Source organism: Protomyctophum bolini, assembly GCF_963924005.1.
Source record: "Protomyctophum bolini genome assembly, contig: SCAFFOLD_72, whole genome shotgun sequence".
Lineage (NCBI taxonomy): Eukaryota > Metazoa > Chordata > Actinopteri > Myctophiformes > Myctophidae > Protomyctophum > Protomyctophum bolini.
This window is the reverse complement of record NW_027665991.1, coordinates 11220-33555: the sequence shown is the minus strand read 5'-3', so window position 1 is coordinate 33555 and position 22336 is coordinate 11220. Positions and strand designations below refer to the sequence as shown.

At 32.7% G+C, this 22336-nt stretch overlaps 1 protein-coding gene across 1 annotated transcript; it reads right to left on the bottom strand.

Annotated features, from left to right (window-relative positions):
• Positions 1–18032: 18032 nt before the first annotated feature.
• On the bottom strand, positions 18033–21556 carry LOC308312108 (uncharacterized protein). Its single transcript, XM_080794505.1, has 6 exons — positions 20979–21556; positions 20194–20278; positions 19852–20016; positions 19387–19528; positions 19129–19256; positions 18033–18684 (listed from the first exon to the last, which is right to left on the bottom strand). Exons 2-6 carry the CDS (start codon positions 20251–20253, stop codon positions 18349–18351), a joined length of 831 nt encoding a protein of 276 aa, XP_080650631.1. The 5' UTR covers positions 20254–20278; positions 20979–21556; the 3' UTR covers positions 18033–18348.
• Between the last annotated feature and the right edge of the window lie 780 nt (positions 21557–22336).

The following is a 22336-nucleotide window of genomic DNA, read 5'->3' as shown; positions in this document are numbered from 1 at the left end:
ACAAAATACTTTTTACAAAATACTTTTTACAAAATACTTTTTACAAAATACTTTTTACAAAATACTTTTTGGCAAATTATTTTGGCAAATTATTTTGGCAAATTATTTTAGCAAATTATTTTAGCAAATTATTTTGGGGGGCAAATTATTTTGCAGGCAAATTATTTTGCAGGCAAATTATTTAGCAGGCAAATTATTTAGCAGGCAAATTATTTTGCAGGCAAATTATTTTGCAGGCAAATTATTTTGGGGGGCAAATTATTTTGGGGGGCAAATCATTTTGTCAATTTTTTTTGTCAAATTTGACAAAATACTTTTTACAAAATACTTTTTACAAAATACTTTTTACAAAATACTTTGTCAAATTATTTAGCAGGCAAATTATTTTGCAGGCAAATTATTTTGCAGGCAAATTATCTTGGCAAATTATTTTGCAGGCAAATTATTTTACAAAATACTTTTTACAAAATACTTTTTACAAAATACTTTGTCAAATTATTTAGCAGGCAAATTATTTAGCAGGCAAATTATTTTGCAGGCAAATTATTTTGCAGGCAAATTATTTAGCAGGCAAATTATTTAGCAGGCAAATTATTTAGCAGGCAAATTATTTAGCAGGCAAATTATTTTGCAGGCAAATTATTTTGGGGGGCAAATTATTTTGGGGGGCAAATCATTTTGTCAATTTTTTTTGTCAAATTTGACAAAATACTTTTTACAAAATACTTTTTACAAAATACTTTTTACAAAATACTTTTTACAAAATACTTTGTCAAATTATTTAGCAGGCAAATTATTTTGCAGGCAAATTATTTTGCAGGCAAATTATCTTGGCAAATTATTTTGCAGGCAAATTATTTTACAAAATACTTTTTACAAAATACTTTTTACAAAATACTTTTTACAAAATACTTTGTCAAATTATTTTGCAGGCAAATTATTTAGCAGGCAAATTATTTTGCAGGCAAATTATTTTGCAGGCAAATTATTTAGCAGGCAAATTATTTAGCAGGCAAATTATTTAGCAGGTAAATTATTTTGCAGGCAAATTATTTTGCAGGCAAATTATTTTGCAGGCAAATTATTTTGCAGGCAAATTATCTTGGCAAATTATTTTGCAGGCAAATTATTTTGCAGGCAAATTATTTTGCAGGCAAATTATTTTGCATGCAAATTATTTTGGCAAATTATTTTGCAGGCAAATTATTTTGCAGGCAAATTATTTTACAAAATACTTTTTACAAAATACATTTTACAAAATACTTTTTACAAAATACTTTTTACAAAATACTTTTTACAAAATACTTTTTACAAAATACTTTTTACAAAATACTTTTTACAAAATACTTTGTCAAATTATTTAGCAGGCAAATTATTTTGCAGGCAAATTATTTTGCAGGCAAATTATCTTGGCAAATTATTTTGCAGGCAAATTATTTTACAAAATACTTTTTACAAAATACTTTTTACAAAATACTTTTTACAAAATACTTTTTACAAAATACTTTGTCAAATTATTTAGCAGGCAAATTATTTAGCAGGCAAATTATTTTGCAGGCAAATTATTTTGCAGGCAAATTATTTAGCAGGCAAATTATTTAGCAGGCAAATTATTTAGCAGGCAAATTATTTAGCAGGCAAATTATTTTGCAGGCAAATTATTTTGGGGGGCAAATTATTTTGGGGGGCAAATCATTTTGTCAATTTTTTTTGTCAAATTTGACAAAATACTTTTTACAAAATACTTTTTACAAAATACTTTTTACAAAATACTTTGTCAAATTATTTAGCAGGCAAATTATTTTGCAGGCAAATTATTTTGCAGGCAAATTATCTTGGCAAATTATTTTGCAGGCAAATTATTTTACAAAATACTTTTTACAAAATACTTTTTACAAAATACTTTTTACAAAATACTTTGTCAAATTATTTTGCAGGCAAATTATTTAGCAGGCAAATTATTTTGCAGGCAAATTATTTTGCAGGCAAATTATTTAGCAGGCAAATTATTTAGCAGGCAAATTATTTAGCAGGTAAATTATTTTGCAGGCAAATTATTTTGCAGGCAAATTATTTTGCAGGCAAATTATTTTGCAGGCAAATTATCTTGGCAAATTATTTTGCAGGCAAATTATTTTGCAGGCAAATTATTTTGCAGGCAAATTATTTTGGCAAATTATTTTGCAGGCAAATTATTTTGCAGGCAAATTATTTTACAAAATACTTTTTACAAAATACATTTTACAAAATACTTTTTACAAAATACTTTTTACAAAATACTTTTTACAAAATACTTTTTACAAAATACTTTTTACAAAATACTTTTTACAAAATACTTTTTACAAAATACTTTTTACAAAATACTTTTTACAAAATACTTTTTGGCAAATTATTTTGGGGGGCAAATTATTTTGCAGGCAAATTATTTTGCAGGCAAATTATTTTGCAGGCAAATTATTAGGGTTTTGGCAAATTATTTTTTTAGGCAAATTCTTAGGGTTTTGGCAAATTATTTTTTTAGGCAAATTCTTAGGGTTTTGGCAAATTATTTTGCAGGCAAATTATTTAGCAGGCAAATTATTTAGCAGGCAAATTATTTTGCAGGCAAATTATTTTGCAGGAAAATTATTTTGCATGCAAATTATTTTGCAGGCAAATTATTTTGCAGGCAAATTATTTTGCAGGCAAATTATTTTGCAGGCAAATTATTTTGCAGGCAAATTATTTAGCAGGCAAATTATTTTGTTGTCAAATTTGACAAAATACTTTTTACAAAATATTTTTTACAAAATACTTTTTACAAAATACTTTTTACAAAATACTTTTTACAAAATACTTTTTACAAAATACTTTTTACAAAATACTTTTTACAAAATACTTTGTCAAATTATTTTGCAGGCAAATTATTTTGCAGGCAAATTATTTTGCAGGCAAATTATTTAGCAGGCAAATTATTTAGCAGGTAAATTATTTAGCAGGCAAATTATTTTGCAGGCAAATTATTTAGCAGGCAAATTATTTAGCAGGCAAATTATTTTGCTGGCAAATTATTTTGCAGGCAAATTATTTAGCAGGCAAATTATTTTGCAGGCAAATTATTTTGCAGGCAAATTATTTAGCAGCTAAATTATTTTGCAGGCAAATTATTTTGCAGGCAAATTATTTTGCAGGCAAATTATTTTGCAGGCAAATTATTTTGCAGGCAAATTATCTTGGCAAATTATTTTGCAGGCAAATTATTTTGCAGGCAAATTATTTTGCAGGCAAATTATTTTGCAGGCAAATTATTTTGCAAAATACATTTTACAAAATACATTTTACAAAATTCTTTTTACAAAATACTTTTTACAAAATACTTTTTACAAAATACTTTTTACAAAATACTTTTTACAAAATACTTTTTACAAAATACTTTTTACAAAATACTTTTTACAAAATACTTTTTACAAAATACTTTTTACAAAATACTTTTTGGCAAATTATTTTGGGGGGCAAATTATTTTGCAGGCAAATTATTTTGCAGGCAAATTATTTTGCAGGCAAATTATTTTGCAGGCAAATTATTAGGGTTTTGGCAAATTATTTTTTTAGGCAAATTCTTAGGGTTTTGGCAAATTATTTTTTTAGGCAAATTCTTAGGGTTTTGGCAAATTATTTTGCAGGCAAATTATTTTGCAGGCAAATTATTTTGCAGGCAAATTATTTTGCAGGCAAATTATTTAGCAGGCAAATTATTTAGCAGGCAAATTATTTTGCAGGCAAATTATTTTGCAGGCAAATTATTTAGCATGCAAATTATTTTGCAGGCAAATTATTTTGCAGGCAAATTATTTTGCAGGCAAATTATTTTGCAGGCAAATTATTTAGCAGGCAAATTATTTTGCAGGCAAATTATTTTGCAGGCAAATTATTTCACAGGCAAATTATTTTGCAGGCAAATTATTTTGCAGGCAAATTATTAGGGTTTTGGCAAATTATTTTTTTAGGCAAATTATTAGGGTTTTGGCAAATTATTTTGGCAAATTATTTTGGCAAATTATTTTGGCAAATTATTTTGCAGGAAAATTATTTTACAAAATACTTTTTACAAAATACTTTTTACAAAATACTTTTTACAAAATACTTTTTACAAAATACTTTTTACAAAATACTTTTTACAAAATACTTTTTACAAAATACTTTTTGGCAAATTATTTTGGCAAATTATTTTGGGGGGCAAATTATTTTGGGGGGCAAATTATTTTGCAGGCAAATTATTTTGCAGGCAAATTATTTTGCAGGCAAATTATAAGGGTTTTGGCAAATTATTTTGCAGGCAAATTATTTTGCAGGCAAATTATTAGGGTTTTGGCAAATTATTTTGCAGGCAAATTATTTTGCAGGCAAATTATTTTGGGGGGCAAATCATTTTGTCAATTTTTTTTGTCAAATTTGACAAAATACTTTTTACAAAATACTTTTTACAAAATACTTTGTCAAATTATTTTGCAGGCAAATTATTTTGCAGGCAAATTATTTTGCAGGCAAATTATTTTGCAGGCAAATTATTTTGCAGGCAAATTATTAGGGTTTTGGCAAATTATTTTTTTAGGCAAATTATTAGGGTTTTGGCAAATTATTTTTTTAGGCAAATTATTAGGGTTTTGGCAAATTATTTAGCAGGCAAATTATTTAGCAGGCAAATTATTTAGCAGGCAAATTATTTTGCAGGCAAATTATTTTGCAGGCAAATTATTTTGCAGGCAAATTATTTTGGGCGGCAAATTATTTTGGGGGCAAATCATTTTGTCAATTTTTTTTGTCAAATTTGACAAAATACTTTTTACAAAATACTTTTTACAAAATACTTTTTACAAAATACTTTTTACAAAATACTTTTTACAAAATACTTTTTACAAAATACTTTTTACAAAATACTTTTTACAAAATACTTTTTACAAAATACTTTTTACAAAATACTTTTTGGCAAATTATTTTGGCAAATTATTTTGGGGGGCAAATTATTTTGCAGGCAAATTATTTTGCAGGCAAATTATAAGGGTTTTGGCAAATTATTTTGCAGGCAAATTATTTTGCAGGCAAATTATTTTGCAGGCAAATTACTATATAATATTACTATATAAAATACTTTTTACAAAATACTTTTTACAAAATACTTTTTGGCAAATTATTTTGGCAAATTATTTTGGCAAATTATTTTGGCAAATTATTTTGGCAAATTATTTTAGCAAATTATTTTGGGGGGCAAATTATTTTGGGGGGCAAATTATTTTGCAGGCAAATTATTTTGCAGGCAAATTATTAGGGTTTTGGCAAATTATTTTGCAGGCTAATTATTTAGCAGGAAAATTATTTTGCAGGCAAATTATTTTGTCAATTTTGTAAATCATTTTGTCAATTGTTTTTGTCAAATTTGACAAAATACTTTTTACAAAATACTTTTTACAAAATACTTTTTACAAAATACTTTTTACAAAATACTTTTTACAAAATACTTTTTACAAAATACTTTTTACAAAATACTTTTTACAAAATACTTTTTACAAAATACTTTTTACAAAATACTTTTTACAAAATACTTTTTACAAAATACTTTTTACAAAATACTTTTTACAAAATACTTTTTACAAAATACTTTTTACAAAATACTTTTTAGGCAAATTATTTTGCAGGCAAATTATTTTTTTAGGCAAATTATTAGGGTTTTGGCAAATTATTTTGCAGGCAAATTATTTTGCAGGCAAATTATTTAGCAGGCAAATTATTTAGCAGGCAAATTATTTTGCAGGCAAATTATTTTACAAAATACTTTTTACAAAATACTTTTTACAAAATACTTTTTACAAAATACTTTTTAGGCAAATTATTTTGCAGGCAAATTATTTTTTTAGGCAAATTATTAGGGTTTTGGCAAATTATTTTGCAGGCAAATTATTTTGCAGGCAAATTATTTAGCAGGCAAATTATTTTGCAGGCAAATTATTTTGCAGGCAAATTATTTAGCAGGCAAATTATTTTGCAGGCAAATTATTTTACAAAATACTTTTTACAAAATACTTTTTACAAAATACTTTTTACAAAATACTTTTTACAAAATACTTTTTACAAAATACTTTTTACAAAATACTTTTTACAAAATACTTTTTACAAAATACTTTTTGTCAAATTATTTTGTCAAATTATTTTGTCAAATTATTTTGTCAAATTATTTTGTCAAATTATTTTGTCAAATTATTTTGTCAAATTATTTTGTCAAATTATTTTGTCAAATTATTTTGTCAAATTATTTTGTCAAATTATTTTGTCAAATTATTTTGTCAAATTATTTTGTCAAATTATTTTGTCAAATTTGTCAAATTATTTTGTCAACTTTTGACACTTTTGGTTGTTGAGAAACAGCTCCTAAAACATTATTTGACACTTTTGGTTGTTGAGAAACAGCTCCTAAAACATTATTTGACACTTTTGGTTGTTGAGAAACTTTTTACAAAATACTTTTTACAAAATACTTTTTACAAAATACTTTTTGTCAAATTATTTTGTCAAATTATTTTGTCAAATTATTTTGTCAAATTATTTTGTCAAATTAAATTATTTTGTCAAATTATTTTGTCAACTTTTGACACTTTTGGTTGTTGAGAAACAGCTCCTAAAACATTATTTGACACTTTTGGTTGTTGAGAACCAGCTCATAAAACATTATTTTATATTAGGGTTTTGGCAAATTATTTTTTTGTCAAATTTGACAAAATACTTTTTACAAAATACTTTTTACAAAATACTTTTTACAAAATACTTTTTACAAAATACTTTTTACAAAATACTTTTTACAAAATACTTTTTACAAAATACTTTTTACAAAATACTTTTTACAAAATACTTTTTACAAAATACTTTTTACAAAATACTTTTTACAAAATACTTTTTAGGCAAATTATTTTGCAGGCAAATTATTTTTTTAGGCAAATTATTAGGGTTTTGGCAAATTATTTTGCAGGCAAATTATTTTGCAGGCAAATTATTTTGCAGGCAAATTATTAGGGTTTTGGCAAATTATTTTTTTAGGCAAATTATTAGGGTTTTGGCAAATTATTTTTTTGTCAAATTTGACAAAATACTTTTTACAAAATACTTTTTACAAAATACTTTTTACAAAATACTTTTTACAAAATACTTTTTACAAAATACTTTTTACAAAATACTTTTTACAAAATACTTTTTACAAAATACTTTTTACAAAATACTTTTTACAAAATACTTTTTACAAAATACTTTTTAGGCAAAATACTTTTTAGGCAAATTATTTTGCAGGCAAATTATTAGGGTTTTGGCAAATTATTTTGCAGGCAAATTATTTTGCAGGCAAATTATTTAGCAGGCAAATTATTTTGCAGGCAAATTATTTTGCAGGCAAATTATTTAGCAGGCAAATTATTTTGCAGGCAAATTATTTTACAAAATACTTTTTACAAAATACTTTTTACAAAATACTTTTTACAAAATACTTTTTACAAAATACTTTTTACAAAATACTTTTTACAAAATACTTTTTACAAAATACTTTTTACAAAATACTTTTTACAAAATACTTTTTACAAAATACTTTTTACAAAATACTTTTTACAAAATACTTTTTGTCAAATTATTTTGTCAAATTATTTTGTCAAATTATTTTGTCAAATTATTTTGTCAAATTATTTTGTCAAATTATTTTGTCAAATTATTTTGTCAAATTATTGTCAAATTATTTTGTCAAATTATTTTGTCAAATTATTTTGTCAAATTATTTTGTCAAATTATTTTGTCAAATTATTTTGTCAAATTATTTTGTCAAATTTGTCAAATTATTTTGTCAACTTTTGACACTTTTGGTTGTTGAGAAACAGCTCCTAAAACATTATTTGACACTTTTGGTTGTTGAGAAACAGCTCCTAAAACATTATTTGACACTTTTGGTTGTTGAGAAACTTTTTACAAAATACTTTTTACAAAATACTTTTTACAAAATACTTTTTGTCAAATTATTTTGTCAAATTATTTTGTCAAATTATTTTGTCAAATTATTTTGTCAAATTAAATTATTTTGTCAAATTATTTTGTCAACTTTTGACACTTTTGGTTGTTGAGAAACAGCTCCTAAAACATTATTTGACACTTTTGGTTGTTGAGAACCAGCTCATAAAACATTATTTGACACTTTTGGTTCAATTTCCCCGCCCATACGCATCAAGTCTACCGAAGTATCAGAAAATGAAAAAAAATGTGGGTTATAGCCCATGTTTTTTGAAATTTTGAAAAAAAAAGTTAGCCTCGTTTCTCATCATTTTGGACCACAAATTTCGTACGGCATACTATGGCACACCGTTTTTCATCATTTTTGAGGATTTGAAAAAAATGAAAAATGAAAAAAACGGTGGGTTATAGCCCATGTTTTTTGAAATTTTGAAAAAAAAAGTTAGCCTCGTTTCTCATCATTTTGGACCGTGGGCTAGGGTTAGGGTTAGGGTTGGACCGTGGGCTATAGCCCATATCGTACGGCATACTATGGCACGCCGTTTTTCATCATTTTTGAGGATTTGAAAAAAATGAAAAATTAAAAAAAACGGTGGGTTATAGCCCATGTTTTTTGAAATTTTGGAAAAAAAAGGTAGCCTCGTTTCTCATCATTTTGGACCGTGGGCTATAGCCCATATCGTACGGCATACTATGGCACGCCGTTTTTCATCATTTTTGAGGATTTGAAAAAAATGAAAAATGAAAAAAACGGTGGGTTATAGCCCATGTTTTTTGAAATTTTGGAAAAAAAAGTTAGCCTCGTTTCTCATCATTTTGGACCGTGGGCTATAGCCCATATCGTACGGCATACTATGGCACGCCGTTTTTCATCATTTTTGAGGATTTGAAAAAAATGAAAAATGAAAAAAACGGTGGGTTATAGCCCATGTTTTTTGAAATTTTGGAAAAAAAAGTTAGCCTCGTTTCTCATCATTTTGGACCGTGGGCTATAGCCCATATCGTACGGCATACTATGGCACGCCGTTTTTCATCATTTTTGAGGATTTGAAAAAAATGAAAAATGAAAAAAACGGTGGGTTATAGCCCATGTTTTTTGAAATTTAAAAAAAAAAAGTTAACCTCGTTTCTCATCATTTTGGACCGTGGGCTATAGCCCATATCGTACGGCATACTATGGCACGCCGTTTTTCATCATTTTTGAGGATTTGAAAAAAATGAAAAATGAAAAAAACGGTGGGTTATAGCCCATGTTTTTTTGAAATTTTGAAAAAAAAAGTTAGCCTCGTTTCTCATCATTTTGGACCGTGGGCTATAGCCCATATCGTACGGCATACTATGGCACGCCGTTTTTCATCATTTTTGAGGATTTGAAAAAAATGAAAAATGAAAAAAACGGTGGGTTATAGCCCATGTTTTTTTGAAATTTTGAAAAAAAAAGTTAGCCTCGTTTCTCATCATTTTGGACCGTGGGCTATAGCCCATATCGTACGGCATACTATGGCACGCCGTTTTTCATCATTTTTGAGGATTTGAAAAAAATGAAAAATGAAAAAAACGGTGGGTTATAGCCCATGTTTTTTGAAATTTTGGAAAAAAAAGTTAGCCTCGTTTCTCATCATTTTGGACCGTGGGCTATAGCCCATATCGTACGGCATACTATGGCACGCCGTTTTTCATCATTTTTGAGGATTTGAAAAAAATTAAAAATGAAAAAAACGGTGGGTTATAGCCCATGTTTTTTGAAATTTTGGGAAAAAAAGTTAGCCTCGTTTCTCATCATTTTGGACCGTGGGCTATAGCCCATATCGTACGGCATACTATGGCACGCCGTTTTTCATCATTTTTGAGGATTTGAAAAAAATGAAAAATGAAAAAAACGGTGGGTTATAGCCCATGTTTTTTGAAATTTTGGAAAAAAAAGTTAGCCTCGTTTCTCATCATTTTGGACCGTGGGCTATAGCCCATATCGTACGGCATACTATGGCACGCCGTTTATCATCATTTTTGAGGATTTGAAAAAAATGAAAAATGAAAAAAACGGTGGGTTATAGCCCATGTTTTTTGAAATTTTGGAAAAAAAAGGTAGCCTCGTTTCTCATCATTTTGGACCGTGGGCTATAGCCCATATCGTACGGCATACTATGGCACGCCGTTTTTCATCATTTTTGAGGATTTGAAAAAAATGAAAAATGAAAAAAACGGTGGGTTATAGCCCATGTTTTTTGAAATTTTGGAAAAAAAAGTTAGCCTCGTTTCTCATCATTTTGGACCGTGGGCTATAGCCCATATCGTACGGCATACTATGGCACGCCGTTTTTCATCATTTTTGAGGATTTGAAAAAAATGAAAAATGAAAAAAACGGTGGGTTATAGCCCATGTTTTTTGAAATTTTGGAAAAAAAAGTTAGCCTCGTTTCTCATCATTTTGGACCGTGGGCTATAGCCCATATCGTACGGCATACTATGGCACGCCGTTTTTCATCATTTTTGAGGATTTGAAAAAAATGAAAAATGAAAAAAACGGTGGGTTATAGCCCATGTTTTTTGAAATTTTGAAAAAAAATAGTTAGCCTCGTTTCTCATCATTTTGGACCGTGGGCTATAGCCCATATCGTACGGCATACTAAGGCACGGCCGTTTTTCATCATTTTTGAGGATTTGAAAAAAATGAAAAATGAAAAAAACGGTGGGTTATAGCCCATGTTTTTTGAAATTTTGAAAAAAAAGTTAGCCTCGTTTCTCATCATTTTGGACTGTGGGCTATAGCCCATATCGTACGGCATACTATGGCACGCCGTTTTTCATCATTTTTGAGGATTTGAAAAAAATGAAAAATGAAAAAAACGGTGGGTTATAGCCCATGTTTTTTGAAATTTTGAAAAAAAAAGTTAGCCTCGTTTCTCATCATTTTGGACCGTGGGCTATAGCCCATATCGTACGGCATACTATGGCACGCCGTTTTTCATCATTTTTGAGGATTTGAAAAAAATGAAAAATGAAAAAAACGGTGGGTTATAGCCCATGTTTTTTGAAATTTTGAAAAAAAAGTTAGCCTCGTTTCTCATCATTTTGGACCGTGGGCTATAGCCCATATCGTACGGCATACTATGGCACGCCGTTTTTCATCATTTTTGAGGATTTGAAAAAAATGAAAAATGAAAAAAACGGTGGGTTATAGCCCATGTTTTTTTGAAATTTTGAAAAAAAAAGTTAGCCTCGTTTCTCATCATTTTGGACCGTGGGCTATAGCCCATATCGTACGGCATACTATGGCACGCCGTTTTTCATCATTTTTGAGGATTTGAAAAAAATGAAAAATGAAAAAAACGGTGGGTTATAGCCCATGTTTTTTGAAATTTTGAAAAAAAAAGTTAGCCTCGTTTCTCATCATTTTGGACCGTGGGCTATAGCCCATATCGTACGGCATACTATGGCACGCCGTTTTTCATCATTTTTGAGGATTTGAAAAAAATGAAAAATGAAAAAAACGGTGGGTTATAGCCCATGTTTTTTGAAATTTTGAAAAAAAAAGTTAGCCTCGTTTCTCATCATTTTGGACCGTGGGCTATAGCCCATATCGTACGGCATACTATGGCACGCCGTTTTTCATCATTTTTGAGGATTTGAAAAAAATGAAAAATGAAAAAAACGGTGGGTTATAGCCCATGTTTTTTGAAATTTTGGAAAAAAAAGTTAGCCTCGTTTCTCATCATTTTGGACCGTGGGCTATAGCCCATATCGTACGGCATACTATGGCACGCCGTTTTTCATCATTTTTGAGGATTTGAAAAAAATGAAAAATGAAAAAAACGGTGGGTTATAGCCCATGTTTTTTGAAATTTTGAAAAAAAAGTTAGCCTCGTTTCTCATCATTTTGGACCGTGGGCTATAGCCCATATCGTACGGCATACTATGGCACGCCGTTTTTCATCATTTTTGAGGATTTGAAAAAAATGAAAAATGAAAAAAACGGTGGGTTATAGCCCATGTTTTTTGAAATTTTGAAAAAAGAAGTTAGCCTCGTTTCTCATCATTTTGGACCGTGGGCTATAGCCCATATCGTACGGCATACTATGGCACGCCGTTTTTCATCATTTTTGAGGATTTGAAAAAAATGAAAAATGAAAAAAACGGTGGGTTATAGCCCATGTTTTTTGAAATTTTGGAAAAAAAAGTTAGCCTCGTTTCTCATCATTTTGGACCGTGGGCTATAGCCCATATCGTACGGCATACTATGGCACGCCGTTTTTCATCATTTTTGAGGATTTGAAAAAAATTAAAAATGAAAAAAACGGTGGGTTATAGCCCATGTTTTTTGAAATTTTGGAAAAAAAGTTAGCCTCGTTTCTCATCATTTTGGACCGTGGGCTATAGCCCATATCGTACGGCATACTATGGCACGCCGTTTTTCATCATTTTTGAGGATTTGAAAAAAATGAAAAATGAAAAAAACGGTGGGTTATAGCCCATGTTTTTTGAAATTTTGGAAAAAAAAGTTAGCCTCGTTTCTCATCATTTTGGACCGTGGGCTATAGCCCATATCGTACGGCATACTATGGCACGCCGTTTTTCATCATTTTTGAGGATTTGAAAAAAATGAAAAATGAAAAAAACGGTGGGTTATAGCCCATGTTTTTTGAAATTTTGGAAAAAAAAGGTAGCCTCGTTTCTCATCATTTTGGACCGTGGGCTATAGCCCATATCGTACGGCATACTATGGCACGCCGTTTTTCATCATTTTTGAGGATTTGAAAAAAATGAAAAATGAAAAAAACGGTGGGTTATAGCCCATGTTTTTTGAAATTTTGGAAAAAAAAGTTAGCCTCGTTTCTCATCATTTTGGACCGTGGGCTATAGCCCATATCGTACGGCATACTATGGCACGCCGTTTTTCATCATTTTTGAGGATTTGAAAAAAATGAAAAATGAAAAAAACGGTGGGTTATAGCCCATGTTTTTTGAAATTTTGGAAAAAAAAGTTAGCCTCGTTTCTCATCATTTTGGACCGTGGGCTATAGCCCATATCGTACGGCATACTATGGCACGCCGTTTTTCATCATTTTTGAGGATTTGAAAAAAATGAAAAATGAAAAAAACGGTGGGTTATAGCCCATGTTTTTTGAAATTTTGAAAAAAAAAGTTAGCCTCGTTTCTCATCATTTTGGACCGTGGGCTATAGCCCATATCGTACGGCATACTAAGGCACGCCGTTTTTCATCATTTTTGAGGATTTGAAAAAAATGAAAAATGAAAAAAACGGTGGGTTATAGCCCATGTTTTTTGAAATTTTGGAAAAAAAAGTTAGCCTCGTTTCTCATCATTTTGGACTGTGGGCTATAGCCCATATCGTACGGCATACTATGGCACGCCGTTTTTCATCATTTTTGAGGATTTGAAAAAAATGAAAAATGAAAAAAACGGTGGGTTATAGCCCATGTTTTTTGAAATTTTGAAAAAAAAAGTTAGCCTCGTTTCTCATCATTTTGGACCGTGGGCTATAGCCCATATCGTACGGCATACTATGGCACGCCGTTTTTCATCATTTTTGAGGATTTGAAAAAAATGAAAAATGAAAAAAACGGTGGGTTATAGCCCATGTTTTTTGAAAAAAAAATTTAGCCTCGTTTCTCATCATTTTGGACCGTGGGCTATAGCCCATATCGTACGGCATACTATGGCACGCCGTTTTTCATCATTTTTGAGGATTTGAAAAAAATGAAAAATGAAAAAAACGGTGGGTTATAGCCCATGTTTTTTGAAATTTTGGAAAAAAAAGGTAGCCTCGTTTCTCATCATTTTGGACCGTGGGCTATAGCCCATATCGTACGGCATACTATGGCACGCCGTTTTTCATCATTTTTGAGGATTTGAAAAAAATGAAAAATGAAAAAAACGGTGGGTTATAGCCCATGTTTTTTTGAAATTTTGAAAAAAAAAGTTAGCCTCGTTTCTCATCATTTTGGACCGTGGGCTATAGCCCATATCGTACGGCATACTATGGCACGCCGTTTTTCATCATTTTTGAGGATTTGAAAAAAATGAAAAATGAAAAAAAAGGTGGGTTATAGCCCATGTTTTTTTGAAATTTTGAAAAAAAAGTTAGCCTCGTTTCTCATCATTTTGGACCGTGGGCTATAGCCCATATCGTACGGCATACTATGGCACGCCGTTTTTCATCATTTTTGAGGATTTGAAAAAAATGAAAAATGAAAAAAACGGTGGGTTATAGCCCATGTTTTTTGAAATTTTGAAAAAAAAGTTAGCCTCGTTTCTCATCATTTTGGACCGTGGGCTATAGCCCATATCGTACGGCATACTATGGCACGCCGTTTTTCATCATTTTTGAGGATTTGAAAAAAATGAAAAATGAAAAAAACGGTGGGTTATAGCCCATGTTTTTTGAAATTTTGGAAAAAAAAGTTAGCCTCGTTTCTCATCATTTTGGACCGTGGGCTATAGCCCATATCGTACGGCATACTATGGCACGCCGTTTTTCATCATTTTTGAGGATTTGAAAAAAATGAAAAATGAAAAAAACGGTGGGTTATAGCCCATGTTTTTTGAAATTTTGAAAAAAAAAGTTAGCCTCGTTTCTCATCATTTTGGACCGTGGGCTATAGCCCATATCGTACGGCATACTATGGCACGCCGTTTTTCATCATTTTTGAGGATTTGAAAAAAATGAAAAATGAAAAAAACGGTGGGTTATAGCCCATGTTTTTTGAAATTTTGAAAAATAAAGTTAGCCTCGTTTCTCATCATTTTGGACCGTGGGCTATAGCCCATATCGTACGGCATACTATGGCACGCCGTTTTTCATCATTTTTGAGGATTTGAAAAAAATGAAAAATGAAAAAAACGGTGGGTTATAGCCCATGTTTTTTGAAATTTTGGGAAAAAAAGTTAGCCTCGTTTCTCATCATTTTGGACCGTGGGCTATAGCCCATATCGTACGGCATACTATGGCACGCCGTTTTTCATCATTTTTGAGGATTTGAAAAAAATTAAAAATGAAAAAAACGGTGGGTTATAGCCCATGTTTTTTGAAATTTTGAAAAAAAAAGTTAGCCTCGTTTCTCATCATTTTGGACCGTGGGCTATAGCCCATATCGTACGGCATACTATGGCACGCCGTTTTTCATCATTTTTGAGGATTTGAAAAAAATGAAAAATGAAAAAAACGGTGGGTTATAGCCCATGTTTTTTGAAATTTTGGAAAAAAAAGTTAGCCTCGTTTCTCATCATTTTGGACCGTGGGCTATAGCCCATATCGTACGGCATACTATGGCACGCCGTTTTTCATCATTTTTGAGGATTTGAAAAAAATGAAAAATGAAAAAAACGGTGGGTTATAGCCCATGTTTTTTGAAATTTTGAAAAAAAAGTTAGCCTCGTTTCTCATCATTTTGGACCGTGGGCTATAGCCCATATCGTACGGCATACTATGGCACGCCGTTTTTCATCATTTTTGAGGATTTGAAAAAAATGAAAAATGAAAAAAACGGTGGGTTATAGCCCATGTTTTTTGAAATTTTGGAAAAAAAAGTTAGCCTCGTTTCTCATCATTTTGGACCGTGGGCTATAGCCCATATCGTACGGCATACTATGGCACGCCGTTTTTCATCATTTTTGAGGATTTGAAAAAAATGAAAAATGAAAAAAACGGTGGGTTATAGCCCATGTTTTTTGAAATTTTGAAAAAAAAAGTTAGCCTCGTTTCTCATCATTTTGGACCGTGGGCTATAGCCCATATCGTACGGCATACTATGGCACGCCGTTTTTCATCATTTTTGAGGATTTGAAAAAAATGAAAAATGAAAAAAACGGTGGGTTATAGCCCATGTTTTTTGAAATTTTGAAAAAAAAAGTTAGCCTCGTTTCTCATCATTTTGGACCGTGGGCTATAGCCCATATCGTACGGCATACTATGGCACGCCGTTTTTCATCATTTTTGAGGATTTGAAAAAAATGAAAAATGAAAAAACGGTGGGTTATAGCCCATGTTTTTTGAAATTTTGGAAAAAAAAGTTAGCCTCGTTTCTCATCATTTTGGACCGTGGGCTATAGCCCATATCGTACGGCATACTATGGCACGCCGTTTTTCATCATTTTTGAGGATTTGAAAAAAATTAAAAATGAAAAAAACGGTGGGTTATAGCCCATGTTTTTTGAAATTTTGGGAAAAAAGGTTAGCCTCGTTTCTCATCATTTTGGACCGTGGGCTATAGCCCATATCGTACGGCATACTATGGCACGCCGTTTTTCATCATTTTTGAGGATTTGAAAAAAATGAAAAATGAAAAAAAACGGTGGGTTATAGCCCATGTTTTTTGAAATTAAAAAAAAAAAAGTTAACCTCGTTTCTCATCATTTTGGACCGTGGGCTATAGCCCATATCGTACGGCATACTATGGCACGCCGTTTTTCATCATTTTTGAGGATTTGAAAAAAATGAAAAATGAAAAAAACGGTGGGTTATAGCCCATGTTTTTTGAAATTTTGAAAAAAAAAGTTAGCCTCGTTTCTCATCATTTTGGACCGTGGGCTATAGCCCATATCGTACGGCATACTATGGCACGCCGTTTTTCATCATTTTTGAGGATTTGAAAAAAATGAAAAATGAAAAAAACGGTGGGTTATAGCCCATGTTTTTTGAAATTTTGGAAAAAAAAGTTAGCCTCGTTTCTCATCATTTTGGACCGTGGGCTATAGCCCATATCGTACGGCATACTATGGCACGCCGTTTTTCATCATTTTTGAGGATTTGAAAAAAATGAAAAATGAAAAAAACGGTGGGTTATAGCCCATGTTTTTTGAAATTTTGAAAAAAAAAGTTAGCCTCGTTTCTCATCATTTTGGACCGTGGGCTATAGCCCATATCGTACGGCATACTATGGCACGCCGTTTTTCATCATTTTTGAGGATTTGAAAAAAATGAAAAATGAAAAAAACGGTGGGTTATAGCCCATGTTTTTTGAAATTTTGAAAAAAAAAGTTAGCCTCGTTTCTCATCATTTTGGACCGTGGGCTATAGCCCATATCGTACGGCATACTATGGCACGCCGTTTTTCATCATTTTTGAGGATTTGAAAAAAATGAAAAATGAAAAAACGGTGGGTTATAGCCCATGTTTTTTGAAATTTTGGAAAAAAAAGTTAGCCTCGTTTCTCATCATTTTGGACCGTGGGCTATAGCCCATATCGTACGGCATACTATGGCACGCCGTTTTTCATCATTTTTGAGGATTTGAAAAAAATTAAAAATGAAAAAAACGGTGGGTTATAGCCCATGTTTTTTGAAATTTTGGGAAAAAAAGTTAGCCTCGTTTCTCATCATTTTGGACCGTGGGCTATAGCCCATATCGTACGGCATACTATGGCACGCCGTTTTTCATCATTTTTGAGGATTTGAAAAAAATGAAAAATGAAAAAAAACGGTGGGTTATAGCCCATGTTTTTTTAAATTAAAAAAAAAAAAGTTAACCTCGTTTCTCATCATTTTGGACCGTTGGCTATAGCCCATATCGTACGGCATACTATGGCACGCCGTTTTTCATCATTTTTGAGGATTTGAAAAAAATGAAAAATGAAAAAAACGGTGGGTTATAGCCCATGTTTTTTGAAATTTTGAAAAAAAAAGTTAGCCTCGTTTCTCATCATTTTGGACCGTGGGCTATAGCCCATATCGTACGGCATACTATGGCACGCCGTTTTTCATCATTTTTGAGGATTTGAAAAAAATGAAAAATGAAAAAAACGGTGGGTTATAGCCCATGTTTTTTGAAATTTTGGAAAAAAAAGTTAGCCTCGTTTCTCATCATTTTGGACCGTGGGCTATAGCCCATATCGTACGGCATACTATGGCACGCCGTTTTTCATAATTTTTGAGGATTTGAAAAAAATGAAAAATGAAAAAAACGGTGGGTTATAGCCCATGTTTTTTGAAATTTTGAAAAAAAAAGTTAGCCTCGTTTCTCATCATTTTGTTCCTTAAAAAACTTAAAACAATGCTGGAAATGTAGGAAAAAATATTTATTTTAGTATTAATAAGGTGCTTCATTAATAGGTAGCTTTTTTCAATATGCTTCAAGCATAACAGTGTCTAAACAGTGCAAAAACCTCACCTTCAGCATAATTTGCTCATTCCAAATATACAGTGCAATCTGTTTGAACAACTTAAAGTGCTATAACATGATGTATAAAATGAACACTTAGAACAGTGCAATAATGTCACCTTCAGCACAAATACACACCCAACTCACCAGATCCTCCACATCAACAGCTTCCCCTGCCACCTGGGCAGCGAGAGAGGACATCCAAAACATTACATCGCTCAATTAGACATTTCATAAACGTCCAAGTCTATTTGTTGAGCGATGAACGCAAAAAAAGTCACGGGTTTGGATTCCTGTCCTGCTATTCCATAGACAGCATTTTGAAGGAATTCCCAAACAGGAGCACACTGTTTCGGGTAATGGATATTAAAAACATAAAACATCTTGAAACAGACATCGACCGCCTGCAGCAATGTGTTTTGTTCCAACGCCTCCCCAGCCAGAATGACGAACGCCTGGGATGACTTTCGAACGTCGTTACCCAGCGACAGGACATAGGGGTACTCTGTTGATGCCCTTGCTTGCTGGGCGTACTCCACCATGTTTGTTCCAACCTGAGCAAGAAATAAACAAAAGGCATATATACATCAACCAAAGTAAGATTGTCGACATACAAAGAGTAAGCAAGACAATGGCGTTCACTGATTGCAGTGGCTGATATGGCATGTTGAGAAATTCATTTTCGGAATAATTCTATAACAAGCAGCCAGGCTCTGCACCACCGTTTTCCCATCTAGACCAAAAATATCTGATCTACCAGCTCACAATGTCAGAAATTTCCCAGTTTGATCCCGGGCTAGCCAAACGGTTGCGTCGAAGTGTCCCTGAGCAAGACTCTGAACCCCTAATTACTCCCGATGAGCAGGTAGGTGCCTTGCATGGCTTCCTCCTAGCAGATGTGATATTGTTGGTCAATGCGCCCCCCCCCCCAGAATATGGCTGCTGGGTTCAAGTGGTTAAATGAGTAACATTTCCTTTAGAAATGCAGAGGGACTTACAGGCTGATGGTCTATAAACGCCAACTTGGACTCCTGGATGGTGTGCCGAATGGTTTTCTTGTTATGTTTATAGACGGTTGGTGGAAGCAGTGCTGGTAACTGGGACAGGGCACGTTCCCCCAAAACATCTGTAGGAACACAATTTTATATGCATCAATATGTGGAATGGCACATGAATGATTGTCATTTAGTAGCAAAAACAAACACCTGCTAAATGTAAATTTGCATTGTCTGCTGTATAATATAACAATATAGTACCAGGTGTTAATCCATCCAACATGTAGAGGAGCTTCCCTTCTCTTCTGGCCAGGTCCAAGATTTTCTCTGCATAAACAGGCAGCCAGGTCTCAAAAGGTTTGGGTGCAGCCTCTCCATGCAGGATCTCAAAGTCCTGTGCAATCTTAACCCATTGATGCCTGAGGCCGAATCTGGGAACGCCTTCTAGGGCCTGACCTAAGGTTTCTGAAAACCTTCAAATTCTGATGATTTTTTTTTTAAATAGTTATGTTGCTACATGTATAGCAATAGCTGATGAGACACAGAGAGCACGGCCGGCATCAAGGGTAGAACAACGTATACGTTGCACCAGGCGTCAATGGGTTAATAAAAAAAAAAACAGGATATGGTACTTTCTATTAAAGTACACAAGGATATTACCAAATACCAATCACTAAATTATGTGGCTCTATTCATTGCTTCAATATATTCAGTTACAACGATTACCTGGTATGCACGTCTGACGAACGGCAAGTTCATTGGTTGGAACCAATTAGTGGTGTCGGCTGTGTTCGTTTCTGACGCTGTTAATACCTTTCTTACGTATTTGACTCTGTCTTCGATGAAACCAGTGGCTGTTAATTTCCCCTGTCCTGTGGTAAACCAGAGTCCCTGTAAAGAAATTAAACTCTTGAATGAACAGAGATGAGGCACATTTTAATTTTGACAGTGGCCAGAAGACGTGGCCGGAACAGGGTTTTTCTGTACATTGGGCATATAAAGTCGTCCAGTACTCTTGTGTCCAAATAACTTTAGCATCAATCCCTTTACAAAATGTGAATTACTCACAAAGCCACTTCTTGAGTCATCTTTCAAGCAGGGAAATGCCTGAATCAAATTACTGGCCATTGCCTGTTTGGTCTCGGAGGCAAGGCTGTAAACACAGGAGAAAAAAATAAATTACCAGCAGAGTCAAACTAGATAGTACTGCTAAAACATGTCACGCACTCCAGTATAATGGCTGTAGCATTTTCTGGAGCTAATAGGGATCATAACAAAAAACACTAAACATGTGTTTTGGTACATGTGTTGTGCATGTTTATGTTGGTAGTCTGTCTTTAAATAATCATTTGATCATACGACTACTTTATTTGCATTTCACCTCAGACACTACTTTCAAGTCACTAATTACTTTTATACTTAATACAAATATAGGTAAATGTTGAGTTTCACAGCTGTAATACTGCGTGTTGTACCAGAAATATAAAGTGAAGAAATAGTAGACGGAGGAATAACACTAGAGTAAATAAATATCACACCAGGAGGCATCAGCTGTTGCTGGATCAATACGACAAGTCACTGACAGATTTATTTACACCTGGTTATATACAGATTAGTCAACAATCACTTCCGGTCTGGCTTCACAATAAGATAACTCAATAATAAAATATATATACATAATAAAGATCATATTCCAACAGTAAATGTCAAGACTTGTCCCATCATATCTTTCCCCTGAAAGAAGATTCATATACCTATTTCAAACTAGTGTTTGCATGAGTGTGTGTGTGTGTGTGTGTGTGTGTGTGTGTGTGTGTGTGTGTGTGTGTGTGTGTGTGTGTGTGTTTAAGTACCATTCTCCAAACTTCTCTGTGATGTGAGAACACAAAATACGGACGAGGCAACGTCTCTGTATAATAGTTATGGATGGGTTCCTCGCATCCAGGCTCTTTGCATCAAGGGTCACCAGGATCAGCTGGCCTTCAGTCGCGCTTATGAGAACCTGGAGAATATTCTGAGGAAATTGAAAGAAGGGACCACATTGCAGATATTGTTTATTACTCTTCAGTGTTGATTAAATAAAAAGTTACACCCAAGTCTTAAAAGTGGAACTTACAAATTGTGGAATGATATGCAGACCCAAGTAGCGAACTCAGAAGACTGCATACAGTATGTATGCATGTTTGTGAGAGATGTGTACCAGAAAGGACATTCTCATGGCCAAAGTTTAGATAAAACCCCATCTGACCATGTGTTGTTACTGGGACCTCCCAGACCCCCATCTGACCATGTGTTGTTACTGGGACCTCCCAGACCCCCATCTGACCATGTGTTGTTATACTGGGACCTCCCAGACCCCCATCTGACCATGTGTTGTTATACTGGGACCTCCCAGAAGCAAAGATTTGAGTTAGAAATGTTCGCTCTGAAAAAATATACCAGTATATACAAAGATTTGTGCCACATTTTCACAATTAAAAAAAAAGGTTGATAAGCACTGTAGCTAGCTCATACTGTCACAATGCCAGCACACAGTCAGTCAGGCAGACAGACAGACAGACAGACAGACAGACAGACAGACAGACAGACAGACAGACAGACAGACAGACAGGCAGGCAGACAGACAGGCAGGCAGGCAGACTCCACTGCTGTCAAACGAGGTAGTAATCCTCACATACAACCACAGCTAACATGCAAGTGCTTGTTCTGCAATGCTTGGCTTGGGTGCGCCTCCCCTCCCCTCTCCTCTCCTCTCCTCTCCTCTCCTCTCCTCTCCTCTCCTCTCCTCTCCTCTCCTCTCCTCTTTTTACAAAATACTTTTTACAAAATACTTTTTACAAAATACTTTTTACAAAATACTTTTTACAAAATACTTTTTACAAAATACTTTTTACAAAATACTTTTTACAAAATACTTTTTGGCAAATTATTTTGGCAAATTATTTTGGCAAATTATTTTGGCAAATTATTTTAGCAAATTATTTTGGGGGGCAAATTATTTTGCAGGCAAATTATTAGGGTTTTGGCAAATAATTTTTTTAGGCAAATTCTTAGGGTTTTGGCAAATTATTTTTTTAGGCAAATTCTTAGGGTTTTGGCAAATTATTTTGCAGGCAAATTATTTTGCAGGCAAATTATTTTGCAGGCAAATTATTTAGCAGGCAAATTATTTAGCAGGCAAATTATTTAGCAGGCAAATTATTTTGCAGGC

Bases quoted from the DNA above. Each gene is read 5' to 3' on its own strand.
- LOC308312108 (XM_080794505.1), bottom strand. From the start codon at position 20,253: ATGGCCAGTAATTTGATTCAGGCATTTCCCTGCTTGAAAGATGACTCA. The intron at 20,017-20,193 runs GTGAGTAATTCA...ATTTCTTTACAG, and splicing joins ATGACTCAAGAAGTGGCTTT to GGACTCTGGTTTACCACAGG. The intron at 18,685-19,128 runs GTAAGTCCCTCT...TTTCTTGCTCAG, and splicing joins CGTTTATAGACCATCAGCCT to GTTGGAACAAACATGGTGGA.